Below are 13,286 nucleotides of genomic sequence, written 5' to 3'. Positions count from 1 at the left end.
TCTAGCAAACTTTGCACATTTGCAGCTTCGTATGTGATGTGGAGATGAGTAACATCTCTTTAAAAGCCCCTAAAAATTCAACCACTGAAGGTACTGGGCTGAAATTTGGTATATAACCATCAGATCATATAGAACCTTCACACCAAATTTCATCAGATTTTAATATTGGTACATTTGAAGTGGGGAATGACCGAAATGCAGTACTATGCTACCACCTGCCTGCGACAGTTGCATGAATGACAACCACTCTCTCAGAAATGTCCTAACCTACTAAAGGAATGCAAAATCCAGGAACTGAAGCTCTCAAAGTAGCTCTCATATTTTGAAGCTTGGAAGAAATTTTTGTATCCAGTTGCAGTGATACCAAAATTTGCTACTATTATGGTCAGGTCATCAGCAGTACGTAGTGTACTTACTCCCACACAACTGACTTCTAGTAGTTGCACAAATAAAGTTGGCCACGGTGGCACAGGCCATCCCCTCACGTGGAACTACTCTCCGGACCCGGCCAAAAAGCAGCTTCCTCCACTTGGGACCATCTCTGCAGCAATCCAGATCAGAAGTCTAACACGAACCAGTAGCTGATGGATCCATGGGCTGTGGTCCCCAGGGCTGCCTGCTATCTTCTGTTCTGAAACTCAAAGCGAAGAAGTCCATACAATATTCTCTGCCATTGATGAAAGAGGAGGAGGAGGACTTGGAAACCGTGTGACAAGGCTACTCTGGTGACTTCGGAGGCATCAGATCCCCTCACACACGTTTCCGATCCAGAATTCATTGTTGTTGATCCAGAATTCATTGTTGTTGAGCCATACCCACCAGTGATGCAGTGATCCTGGTATATGACCGGTCTTCCCTACCCCTTCATTCATAAGCAGATCACCCTCAATGTGAGAATCCAGATAAAACTGCAATGTATGTTACTGTCACCTGCCAGAACTACAATAACTAATTTGCTCTTGCTCTCCAAGCAATACATATTACTGACAATTCCCAAATTCTGAGAGATTACTGTACATACTGGCTCAGAGAGAACATCTAGAAGGGTCTATACATTGGTTTGTGTATATATCATCAGTGAATGGATTTCCCATGTTGGAAGCAAATAGTGAGAGTGCAAATCACCCCAGTGATCACTGTTTGTGACATTTCTCTGTCTCCAGACAGGGTACTTACATACCTTGAAATGACCAACTTAATCTAAAAATCCTCCGCCCCCCTCCCCCCTGTGCCCTTTCCTTTTTGGGAGATTTCAGTGTGGAAGTACCACATTATCTGGTGGTCCTCTTACCGGTTCTGTGCTACTTACAGGGTCTTTCTGGCTGTTAACCTTACGATCTCCTTCCCTAATCTCATGGCTTTCCTCCAGTGTTTGCTACATAATGATCTTCGTGGCAGTAACGACTTTTCACCGATCCTGTTACTTCCTTGTCACTGTCCAATGGACCGTTTACAATGTTGGGCTCTTCAGACAGTCAACTGGTAGTTGCATACCTCTGCTGTCACATTTGTCCTTCTGTCAGATTGTATAGATGAAGTTGTGAGATACGTGTCTGATGTGATCACCCATGCTGCTGGAACTGCTATTCCCCTTTCTAAAGGCCCACTCCACTACTGACCAATGCTTTGTTGGACCAGACATTGCAACAGCTATTCAGGATCATCAAAGGGTGTTGAAATATCTCAAAATGACACCCTTCACAGACCACCTTACTCACTTTTAAGTAGCTTCATGCTAAGGCTTTCTATCTAATTCAGTAGTAAGAAGAAATGCTGGGAGTGCTACATCTGCTCCCTGAGAATGTATGCCTCTTCATCCCAGATGTGGACCCAGCTTTATAATCTTCTGGGTAACAAAGAACAACAGCTGTTCTGGGTCTTGTTCTTCATGATATTTGCACAGGTGCATGAAGTTTTTAGTGAGCACCATGTAACCTATGTTGCTACAGAATCTGTGTCTTCTTATCCAGCTTTCTTTGGAAGGTAGAAAGTTGAAGACATCTGTGTTTTTAACTCCATCATGCCAAATTGTATAGTGAACATTTCAGTGACTGAGCACTGTCTCAGGCTTTGGACTCGTCAAACAACACAACCCCAGGCCCTGATTAGATTTATAAAAGGATGATCCAACGTCTGACTGTTACTCAGACTCCATCTACTTGATCTTTGACTTTTATTTGTCTAGAAAGGGTTTACTGTTGAGTGGTGATATAGTATTGTTGTTCAAAGTCAAAAACAAAGTAAAACCCAAATGCAGATGAGGTCTCTCACCACAAATATTTAAGCACTGAGACACATCTCACCTGCTATGAGCTTCATACTGCTCCAGCCAATGTACGCTATCTGATAAAAAGTATCTGGACACCCCTATGTAATACAGAAATGACTGCTAAAAGTCGTGAGAGGTTGACCCACCAGTAGAAAAACACATTGTCTGTGCATGAAGAGTTAAAGTGAATGGCGGGTACAGGGTTGAGCATGTCCTTATAAGCCATGCATATCTGTAGCCAGTGGTTAGTGACTCTGGCGTAGGTGGTGTAAAGTGCAGTGTCACTGGATGGAAGGTGACTGGAAAGAAGTTATTTGGAGTAATGAATCGCACTGTATCCTATGGAAATTGGATCCATCTAGTGCCAACAGTGAAGTACTGCAGAGGTGGTGTTTTACATGGTTAGGGTGTAGTCCTGTTATTGCACTTGAGAAAATGCTAAATTCATAAGGGTATGAACACATTTTACAGCATTGCGTTCTGTGTACAACAAAGGAACAGACTGATTATTTGCATCAGCTTGACAGTGCATCCTATTGTAAAGCAGCATCTGTGAGGCAATGGTTTGTGGTCTAACATTCCTGAAATGGACTGGCCTTCTCAGAGTTAAGACATGAACCCATCGGAGCACATTTTCGAAGAGTTAAAATGACTTTTTTCCAGACTCCAGTGTCCAGCATCACTACCTGGAAGTTAGATGAATGGCAGTCTGACTGGGACACTAGCAGCACTGCAGAGTGGGTTTACAATGTATTCCCATGCATCAAGAACAGGCTCAACTGTGCGACATCACCCCTACTTGAGGTATGGTGCACCTGTTAACAGGTCACAGTCCATATCCCAAACATTTGCATCAAGTGGGGTGTAGTAACACACCAGTCAGTGAATGTGAAAAGGAAGGCTGTGCTGATCGTATTGTTCTTAGGTGCCCACTTTTCCAAGTAGAGAGAAAATTGCAGCCATCTGCAAACAGTTGAAGTGACCAAAACTTGGGGACTACAGTTAACAATTGCAGATTGAATATCTAAAAGGCAGCTTTTGTCTGTAGGATACAGTGGACACTTTGAATATCAAAATGTCAACAGATCAAAGAAGCAATCCTCCATTATAGGTAATGATAGCCATATATAAATTTAATTAAGAGAACTTTATATAAAATAATAAGGAACATTAAACAAGTCATAAATTTGCGGCAGTGAATTGAATTGAAATTAAGCACTACCTTTTCGTTTCAGTTATTGAGGAAGAATGGGCTGTCATTTCTCCTCAGACGTTGACACTTCATTGAAAATTTCCTCAGCAGAGTTCAAGCCATGGTAAAGATAATGGGTAGACACACTCCATATTAATGTCTACTAATAGGTGCCTGAATACTTTTGATCAGATAATGTACTTTCACTTCTTAAATTATTTCACATCTCTGGCATCACTATTTCTTTCAATGCCTCGATTTTATCACTCCTACTTCTTTTCATAACTCGGTCAAATTTCTGGTGGAACTCTCGACTGAGGGGATGATGAACAACCTGTTTAGTCCCACATCTTCCAACAATATGTATTCAGCATAGGCAGCAGAGACAGGAATGTGTGTGATGATATACTAAATATCTTAATGAAAATTGCTGTAACTTTTAGATTGTTGTTAGTTGTCCCCTCCTTACAGGTACAGCCACAATTTAGTTATCTTACTGGAGAAAAACAGCTATTTTAGCATCATTGATTGCAGATGATAAAGGGATGGTTAAGAACAATATGAAACAATTTTCCCTCAGCAAGTGCGGCAAGAAACACCTTACTGATTAAGTAGGCAGCGGAAGTGTGAAATCCATCTCTGGGTCTGAAAATGTGCAGCAGGAGTTGACACACTTAAAAAAAAATTGTTTTGAGCAGTGTTATGAGGAGCAAGAAAGTCTGGTTGTGGTTCAGCAGCCGTCTTTTAAAGTTACTAGAAAACCACAGAGATTCTTGGCAGTCATGAACAGAGTTGAAGCCTAGAATATGAACAGAAGCTGAATGATTTGCTGGAGACAGTGTGAGAAATATTAATTTTATTTTAGAATTATCTGTATAATCACTCGTGCATTGTGCTGGCACTGAAATGCGTATTGGCAAAGAGCAGGTTGAAATACTGACTTCTGTATACCATAACTCTTTCCTGCAAGGAAGATGGCTCCTGTTTACAGTGAGCACATCAACTTTTAAAACTTTTTAAAATGACACTGAGATAGAATGATTCTGAAATTGCAAATAATCTTTAGTAACTCACTAACTACTGGAGTTCAACTGATAACTGTCGCAACTATACAGATTATATGACAAGCGTTAGCCCATTCTAGCAGTGGTGTATCATAGGTCACTGGACTAAAAAGCATGACAAGTGATAGGAAGAAAACACAGCGTGCTTCACTTCTCCGTGAAGGTCACCTGATATCTAGACACCATGTTGCTGATGTTGATCAGTTGTAGAATTATGGAGTGAGAGTATGTTTCATGCTTGCATGTTAAAACAGCTTTGGGTATCTGAGATCTCTCTGTAGCTTTCAGCATAGGTGTGGGTCAAGTCACATGTTGAACACCAGAGGTGCCCTTGGCTGTGCCCGCACTATTTGCCTGTGGGCTCATTCCCTTCACTTTTGTTATCTTTCACATCTTTTTCCAATATTTGTTTTGCTCTTTGGTGTCTATTTTTCACTTGCATTGACCTCCCTCTGTCTGTTTATAAAGGAGTTACTTTTTATATGGTTGTTACAATGATGCACTACATGGCTTTCAGAACTAATACTTCCTTCTTCACTGAGGTAACAGTGACATATTGGGGAAGGTTAAAAAGAAAGAGCAGGTCATTCAGGCCTCATGCACGATAGGAAATGGTCTTGATCCTCCCATGTGTCATACCTGGCAGTCCGCTGTATGTGGTTCCTCTATGTTCCATGTGTCCTCAATGGTACTTCCTGGGGTGCTGAACCACCCTCCTCCGTGCATCCCTCTTACGCCGTATCAACACTATCCAGCATTGCAGTATCCGTTTGGCCATAGGTGCCTTTTACACTAGCTCTGTAGAGTCTGTATGCTGAAGCGGCCTTAATTTGCTTCCTAAGCACACTTCTCCAGCCTCGATCTATCGCCTTCAGTTTCACAACCTTCACAAGGATCTTAGCAATAATACCTTTGTATACACTGATGGCTCTCGGACCGACTGTGGTGTCGGGTGTGCATTCGTCATTGGCACCCATGTCTTTTGGTATCGGCTTCCATCACACTGCTCAGTATTTACAGCCAAGGCCTTTGCCCTATATCAGGCCACAGAGTATATCTGGTGACACAGCCTTTTCAATTGTGTCCTCTGCTCGGACTCACTCAGTGCTCTTCAAAGTCTGTGTGCTGTACACTGCCCATCCCTTAGTGCAGCGGGTCCAGGAAAACTGTCACTTGCTCGCTATTGGTGGAGCCAGTGTGATGTTTGTGGGTTCTTGGTCATATCAGTCTTCCAGGAAAAGAGGCTGCTGACACTGCTGCCAAGGCTGCAGTCCTTGTACCACAGCCCTTGAGTTCCTATATTCCTTCAGATGATCTCTGTGTTGCCTTCTGTCAGGAGGTGGTGCCCCTTTGCCATTGCCAGTGGTCCTCCCTTCACTGGAGTAAGCTCCGGCTTATTAAGCCTCTCCCTCCAGCTTGGATGACCACCTCTCAGTGCTCCCACCAGGAGGAGGTAATTTTAACTAGGATGTGTATTGGGCGCTGCCTTTTTAGCCATCGTCATTTGATAAGCGGTGTTACCCCACCAATTTGTACACATTGTGCCCAGGTTTTAGCTGTTCGCCACTTCCTGATGGAATGCCCATTTTTTAGCTGTTTACATTCCATCTTGGGTTTGACGTCTGAGTTATCGGCCATTTTAGCAAATGACACGTGGGCTGTTGACCGCGTTTTACTTTTTATCCACCAAAGCAATATGGCAAAGGCCATTTAAGTTTTAGTTTTGGACCTCCGTTCCTGTATGGTGTCTTTTCTAGCCCTTTTTCCATGTGCCTGTTTTAACCCATTTTCTATTATGTGAATTGGGTCTGTAGATAGTCGTTTTTTAACTCATCTCGATCTTAGTGTTCTGTAGTTTTGACTTGGGTGCGTATGACCCCAGTTATGCCCTAAAGCAAAACAAAACCAAACCATCCACAACCAATAAGTTAAATGCCTCAGTCCTCCACATCATCTTCTCCAGGCATTAAACTGTATTTGGCACCAAGGCATTTACCCCTCTCAATGGAGGGACTGTATTGTCGTTCCTGTCCAAGTCCATTATCGATTTGTTGTCTCTCGATAGTTATTGGCCGATCAGTCTACCAGTGTCCCCTATAACTTATTTGAATGGATTGTGGCTTATCAGCTCTGTTGGGTCCCCTAATCTTGGGACCTTTTATCCCCTTACTACTGCAGGCGTCCGAAGGGACAGTCTCTGATAGACATCTGCTTTGGTTGGAAACCGCAGCTCAGCAGGTCTTTCCTCACTATTGCCATCTCATTGCAGTTTTTTTTTTAGCCATCACATCTTTCTTACAATCCATGAGTGGGATCTTCAGGGGCCCCTCCCAATTTTTATTTACCATTTACTGTCACACTGGTTGTTCTGAGTTCAGTTTGGCAGTTCCTCAGTTCTCTGCAGACCCAGGAGGGTGGTGATCCATAGGGTTCTGTATTAAGTGTCCTCTTCCTCTTTGTTATTAACAGACTTGTGGTCTCCATTGATCCATTGGTCACACCTACTCTGTATGTGTAAGATTTCTCTATCTTGGCTAGGTCCCACTCAGTTGCCTCTGCCAAGTGACAGCTCCAGTGAACTCCTGTGCCGTCTGGTGCACTTTCGTGTCGACACTCAAACATTTTTAAATTCTCTCCCCCTTGTATCTTGGGTGGCATATTTCTGACACAATACTCCAGTCCACATCAATCTGGAGCTTTACACCAGACTCCCAGTGCCTGACCATGATATGCTAGTTCCACCTCTTGGGTCCTTTTTTACAACTAGATTACTTGGTTGCCCCATAACTGCCTTCTGAAGATTGGTTGTTTCTGGAAACTTGGTATCCTTCACTTTCTTGCCTGCACCTCTTGGGATGTGCATCAATAGACTTTCCTCCATTTTTATCAGGCATTAGTTCTGTCCTGTCTCATCTGTAGTTGTCAAGTTTATGGCCTAGTTGCCCCTTCGACATTGCTCCTCTTGGACCCAGTCCTCCAGCATGGTATTCATATGGCCATTAGTACCTCTTGCTTTCTCATTCTATCTGTATCTGCTGTTATCCTGCTCACCCCTCCTGTTCTATTCATTCGTCAGCTTCAGGACATTGCCCGTCTGCTGCTACATTTCGAGTTAGTTTAATGGTTGGGCTCTGCCTCACTCTCGCTGCTGGGATTTTCTGCCTTCCCTCTTTGTCATTTTTCCTACATTCTCTACTGAACACTCTCCCCCCCCCCCCTTCCTTCTTCCCAGTCAGTTTCTCACCCCCGGATTTTGGATCCCCCCCTCCCCCCCCCCTCTTCCGTACATATTGTCTGGTCTGGTTGTTTGGGTTGCCTTTTCTTGTCACTTCTTTCCCTGGTGTTACCTCTGTTGTGTCAAGATCGTTGTATGCTGTGGAGATTGGAATTGGTAGATGACAGTGCTGGGTGTCTCTACATGTGTGGTGGCTCTGGGGTGCTCCCTACTCTGGTCCCTCCCTCGTCCTCCTGTTTTTTATTCTTCTTTTGAACCATCAGGTAGTCAACAAGATTGTAAAAAGTACCTGAGCTTTGCTGGAATTAAATCCGCTGTACCAATTTAATGGCTTTCCCGCAGGTGACGAAGCAGAAATTGTAGTGGGAAATCTTAGTTTACATGTTAGTATAGACACATGAATGTCAAAACGTACTTAGAGCAAATGGCTTGGCAAGCAGAAGTAAGGTAGATGAAATACGTTGCAGCATGTAAAAGGAGCAGAGTTCAAGAAACAGTATCAGAGGAAAAGAAGAAACAAAATCCTACTAAATGGGCTTCAAACTGTGAAATGAGAATGCACAAGTTTGAAGAGTGATTTGGAGAAGCAGCAGAGGTGATTTGTGGAAGACCTGGTAATAGGAACAGATAAGAGGAGACATTGGTGGAATTTTAAAGTTAAAGAAGCAGTTTTAAAGAAAACTTCATTTAGAGTATGCTTTCAACAAAGGACATCAGAGGTGAGAGAATAATATAAAGTGAGGAAGAGGGTGGCACAAAAGAGGTGATAGAGGGAAAGATAAAGTGGATGGAAGAATGGGTCATGACGTGGGAACAGGGTAGTAAAGGAAATGAGAAAATACTATATGGAATGACCAGAAATAGGGGAAGAAGAATAGCAGAGAGTGTAAAAGTCGTTGATTAAGATGAGATTGAGGTAGAGTAGGAGTACCTCAAAAGAGCTATGGAGAACATATTTTAATTTGCTGACTCTGGGTGGAACAGTACAGTAATTACAGGGATTTAGGGGTAAAGCACATAAAAGTTAAGGTGGAATGGGAAAAAGAACTAATGAGGACAGAAGTTGAAAAGGCATTGAAGAATATGAAATGAGGAAAAGCATTGGGGTTGGATAAACTGTGGAAATTCATTTTTATTTATTATGTTATTCATTTATTTATTTTGTGTTCCAGTGATCCATGTTATGCATACATCACAGGGTATGGGATGTGGAACTTTTTCATGTTTGTTTTGGTTACAGTCTGTGCTATTATCTAAATGGTACTACTCAGGGTCAGAGTAGAAGAGATGGTGACAGAAGCTTTATAGAGTTATGAGAGCTGTGTGAAAGAAAATGAAGACTGAAGTAGACTGAGAGAAAGGAATAATGGTAGCCTTTTGAGATGGAGCGAGTTGGGATTTACCCATCTATTTGTTTTTTGTTCCCAAGAATAACCAATTTTTTGAACTTTTTTGTGCTATATATTAATGCAGATGCATGTTTAATATGTGGTATGTATAGGAATATGTTGAATTGTTGTTCATGTAAAATGTCATGTAAATTGCTAGCTCAGTTGTTTATATTTTTGTTCAAGAATATAGTCATGCAAAGTTTTACTAAAAGCATTAGTAATTGAAAGATACATGTAATTAACATTAGTGATGACATGCAGTGAGAGAGACATTGTGAGCCATTAAACAACAGAAGTAGTATTGTTACCACTGATCCAAAAGCAGACACTCCCAACGTCAAGAGAACATATTTGGAATTACCTAAAAGTAATTAACTTATGAAATAATTGACTCAAAAGATCAGAACCTCCAGATTTCAATCACCTATTTTGCTTTAATGACTGCAAGATTCTGAACTTAGGCAGTAGGATCTTACTGCTGCATTTTTCCCTAAATCTGACAAGACAACTCCCTAATTCAGTCAATAATTAAGATTTTGATTAATCTAGAATCTTAAAGTATTTACTTAAACATGGATGCCATAGTTGTAAATAGGGGATTTCAGAAACCAAGTAATAACTGTATTCAGTATACTGCTGTGAATTGCTAACCTGGAACATTTTACATAAACCAAACGATAGTTAAGTCTTAAGAATCTGTGCAAAATAGTAAAATCAAACCTTACAGAATTTCAAATTATTATGTAATCTCAGAATTTAAAATATGCTCGTATGCCTGTGAATTTATAGTGACCCCTGTCCCAGAGTCTGCACTCCCTGACCAGCCAGCATACAGACAAAAACTTTTATGTCAGATTGTGTAAGTGTCTGAACCCACCTAGTGTTAAACGTCTTTGTCGGCTTGAATAAGAAAGTCCTTGTCTGATCAGTATACCACTAACATCTGCCAGATTGCATTAGACTGGTACACTTGTAACATCTATATGTCAGTTCACATTATAGTTTGTGATTAGCAATCATACATAAAACAAACATGTTGGTTTGTGTGACAGTTTGCATATTGCTAGCCCAGTGTCGGTTAAGGTGAAATTCTTCACCTTGAAATAACATGCACAATAAATAGTCTGTCGTAAAGAATATGAAAGTTTATAATAACTTTGTGTCTGTAAATCTCTGAACTAGTAAATATTAACCTTAAAAGTCCTAATTATCTGCAAAGTGAACACTGGGCACTGACACAATCATAATTATACAATGTAGGCTCTCATAGCCAGTGTTGTCTCAAGTTAAAACTTCTGGGCTGAGTGGCCATTGTCAATGTATAAAATTGCTTTCTGTTGTTTTGGCTCCAATGAGATGAGCATTTTAACAAAGACATCACATTATCGTGCACACATGTATAGAAAAGCTATAGAGATAAACGCAGTCACACAGTCAGCATTACATGTCATATTGTGGTACCCTCTGTGCACTATATAAAAGCTAGAGCCCCTCAAACCTTAATGGCAGTAGCTCTTTTTTTTTTTTCTTCTCAGAAGATGTCTCCCGCAATTGGAGATGAAACATCAAGAAGCAGTTTTATACTGACCATGGCTTCTCAGCGCAGAAGTTCTAACTGAACAATCATAATTCTGTTATCATTTTTTCTGCACCGTGAATGTTAACCAAATCCATGGTGTGCTTAGTAGTTGGATGATTCTACTTCCTTATGGGATCACAAAGGTGATGCACATCTATTTACCAGAATGGGCCACCAAGTGTAATACTGTGCAAATAAATTGTGATGAAACACTTTCAAAACTCATTGTGTGTCCAGTTTACATAATTTGAATCTATCCTATCTGACAAAATTCTCAGTATGTTATTTTAATTTGACAAGGTAGATGGATTCTTCAGAACTATAGGGGCTTCATCCTTTAGTGCCACTATGTGAAAATCTGATAAGAATCTGGAGAGCAATGTAAAAGCAACTGGGAGAGAAACAGTATGGCTCCAGACTGGAGAGTTAAACAGTAGAACTAGATCTCATACGGTGAGATAGCTGCAAAAACATGGCTATGAGTATGGGATAAATCTACTGATTATCATCCTGGATTTAGAAAAAGTGTGACACTGTATCTGGTATCTGGAAGTGAAGATCAGAAGGCACTAATAAGGAAAGGGATAGAGAAGCAAACTGCTCTGAGGATAAAAGTACTGTTTCAGGGGAGAGTGAGTGAGTGTGTGGGGGGGGGGGGGGGGGGGAGGATGAGTGAGACAAAGGAATGTTCTGAAACAAGGAATTGCATTATCTGTACTACTTTTCAAAGTGTTGATAATTGATATACGTAGTGACACAAATGGTGAGAGATAATGGAGGTAAGATGACACCAGTGTTGTTTGCTGATGAGTTTATGGTATGGGAGAATGAAGAGGAATTTTGGGAGTGTCTGGGAAGAGGAGGATGAAGTTCAGGAGCAATTAGTTGGAAAGGAGTTGTATAAGAATATGACCAAAAATTTAATGCAAACAAGTGTGAGCTGTTGGTCACAATAACAAAAAGTGTAGACCTATACTAAACATATCACTGGGTGGGGAGCAGCTGAAAATGACGAAATTTAGAGTATCAGATGAGCATAATACAGGAAAAGGGAAGAAATGTTCAAGGAATAAGTTAATGTGCAAGGCAAGCTGAGAGCTTTATGTGAGGTGTGAGAGGAAGGTGACAAAGAAGCCCTTTAAACAAGTAAATAGGTGGTATACCAAATGTGTTACATACAATTTGTCCTAAATTCTGCTACAATGTGGGACATGAAGGAAAGAGAACAACTTCGTGTGAGCTAGTGAGATTAAGTCCTGGAGAAGTCAGGTAGGTGTAACAAAAAAGGGAAAAAATGAGAAATGAATGGGTTAGGGAAGAACACAAGAGTACCCCCAACAAGAGATGATTTGTGGAAAAAAGATTAACGTGGTATGGGCATTTAATCAGAGTGGTGAAGATGCATGGGAGAAACAAAAGTTAGAGATGGGACGCAGAAAATCCAGGAGAAGAGAAAGAGGCAATTGGCTATAAGGAATGAAGGAAAGCACCTGGAAAAGTAGCGACAGGGGATTCAGTGGCAGGAAATTGTACATTCCTACTTCTTTGTTTTAGAAATTTCATGACAATTCATTTCCCTTGCTCATGAGCTATATTCAGCTCGTATGTGTCACGGAATGCACTCACTCTTAACTCCTGCTGATTTTAGAAAGTTGTGTAGAACAATGCAGGAACTTAACTACTTCACCATGTATACAAGAGCTGTCGATTGTAGCAACCTGATTTCTTATGTTACTTGGAATGGTTCTGCTTACTGTACAATCAGATAAACAATATTTATTTGGATTTGACACTTCCTGACAGATCAAAATTGAGTGCCGCCCTGACGCTCAAAATGGGAATTCTCCAACTATCTTTTAAGAATCTAATCCATTTTAGTCCATTCTCAGTTGGATATCGGCCGTGTCAGCTGTTTAATTTCATAAACATTCTTAATTAAAATGTCTTAGGAACTTTTATTGATATGTACAGTGTTGTAATGATATCAATATGATGACTATCTTTGTCACAGGATGGAGATACCAAACTGTTCTTCAGAGTTCTCTAGTACCGAAGTAGCATCTCTTGTGAAGAAGGCAATTGACCTTGCAGAATCTGATCATAATTCATCAGAATTTCTGGATGCTTCTGATGAGGATATAGAAACAGATAATGTGGAGGTAAGTGTTTTTGTTTTGTTTTTCCAGGTCCTTTTTGTCAGTGATTGTTTAACAGCAAGCAGTCAGTGAAAGGAAAAAGAAAACATTTGGTTGTTCTGTAGTGCCCGTGTGTGCAAGGGGGGGGGGGGGGGGGGTTACCATGCATACAAGAGCAGTTGATTATAAAAACCTGATTACTTATGTAACTTGAAACAGAATTGCTTACTGTACAACAAGATAAACAATGTGTATTTGGATTTGAAACTTCCTGACAGATCAAAATTAAGTGCTGCACTGATATAATGGGGAATTTTCCAACTATCTTTTAAGAATCTAAACCATTTTAGTCCATTCTCAGCAGGATATCGCATGGCGCAAATGCGCATTGGGTGATGGGTGCATGTGTGTTGTGGTGAGG

At 40.9% G+C, this 13,286-nt stretch overlaps 1 protein-coding gene across 2 annotated transcripts in view; it reads left to right on the top strand.

Moving 5' to 3' along the window:
* Positions 1 to 13,286, top strand: part of LOC126260448 (caspase-8) — a 155,892-nt gene that overhangs the window by 19,766 nt on the left and 122,840 nt on the right. For both annotated transcript variants that reach the window (XM_049957780.1, XM_049957787.1), the window contains exon 3: positions 12,742 to 12,889. In XM_049957780.1, the coding sequence (XP_049813737.1) occupies positions 12,742 to 12,889 (148 nt within the window). The remainder of the gene's footprint in view (positions 1 to 12,741; positions 12,890 to 13,286) is intronic.

The sequence above is a fragment of the Schistocerca nitens genome, chromosome 1 (assembly GCF_023898315.1).
Source record: "Schistocerca nitens isolate TAMUIC-IGC-003100 chromosome 1, iqSchNite1.1, whole genome shotgun sequence".
In the NCBI taxonomy this organism is placed as follows: Eukaryota; Metazoa; Arthropoda; class Insecta; order Orthoptera; family Acrididae; genus Schistocerca; species Schistocerca nitens.
This window is presented reverse-complemented; position numbering and strand designations above follow the sequence as displayed.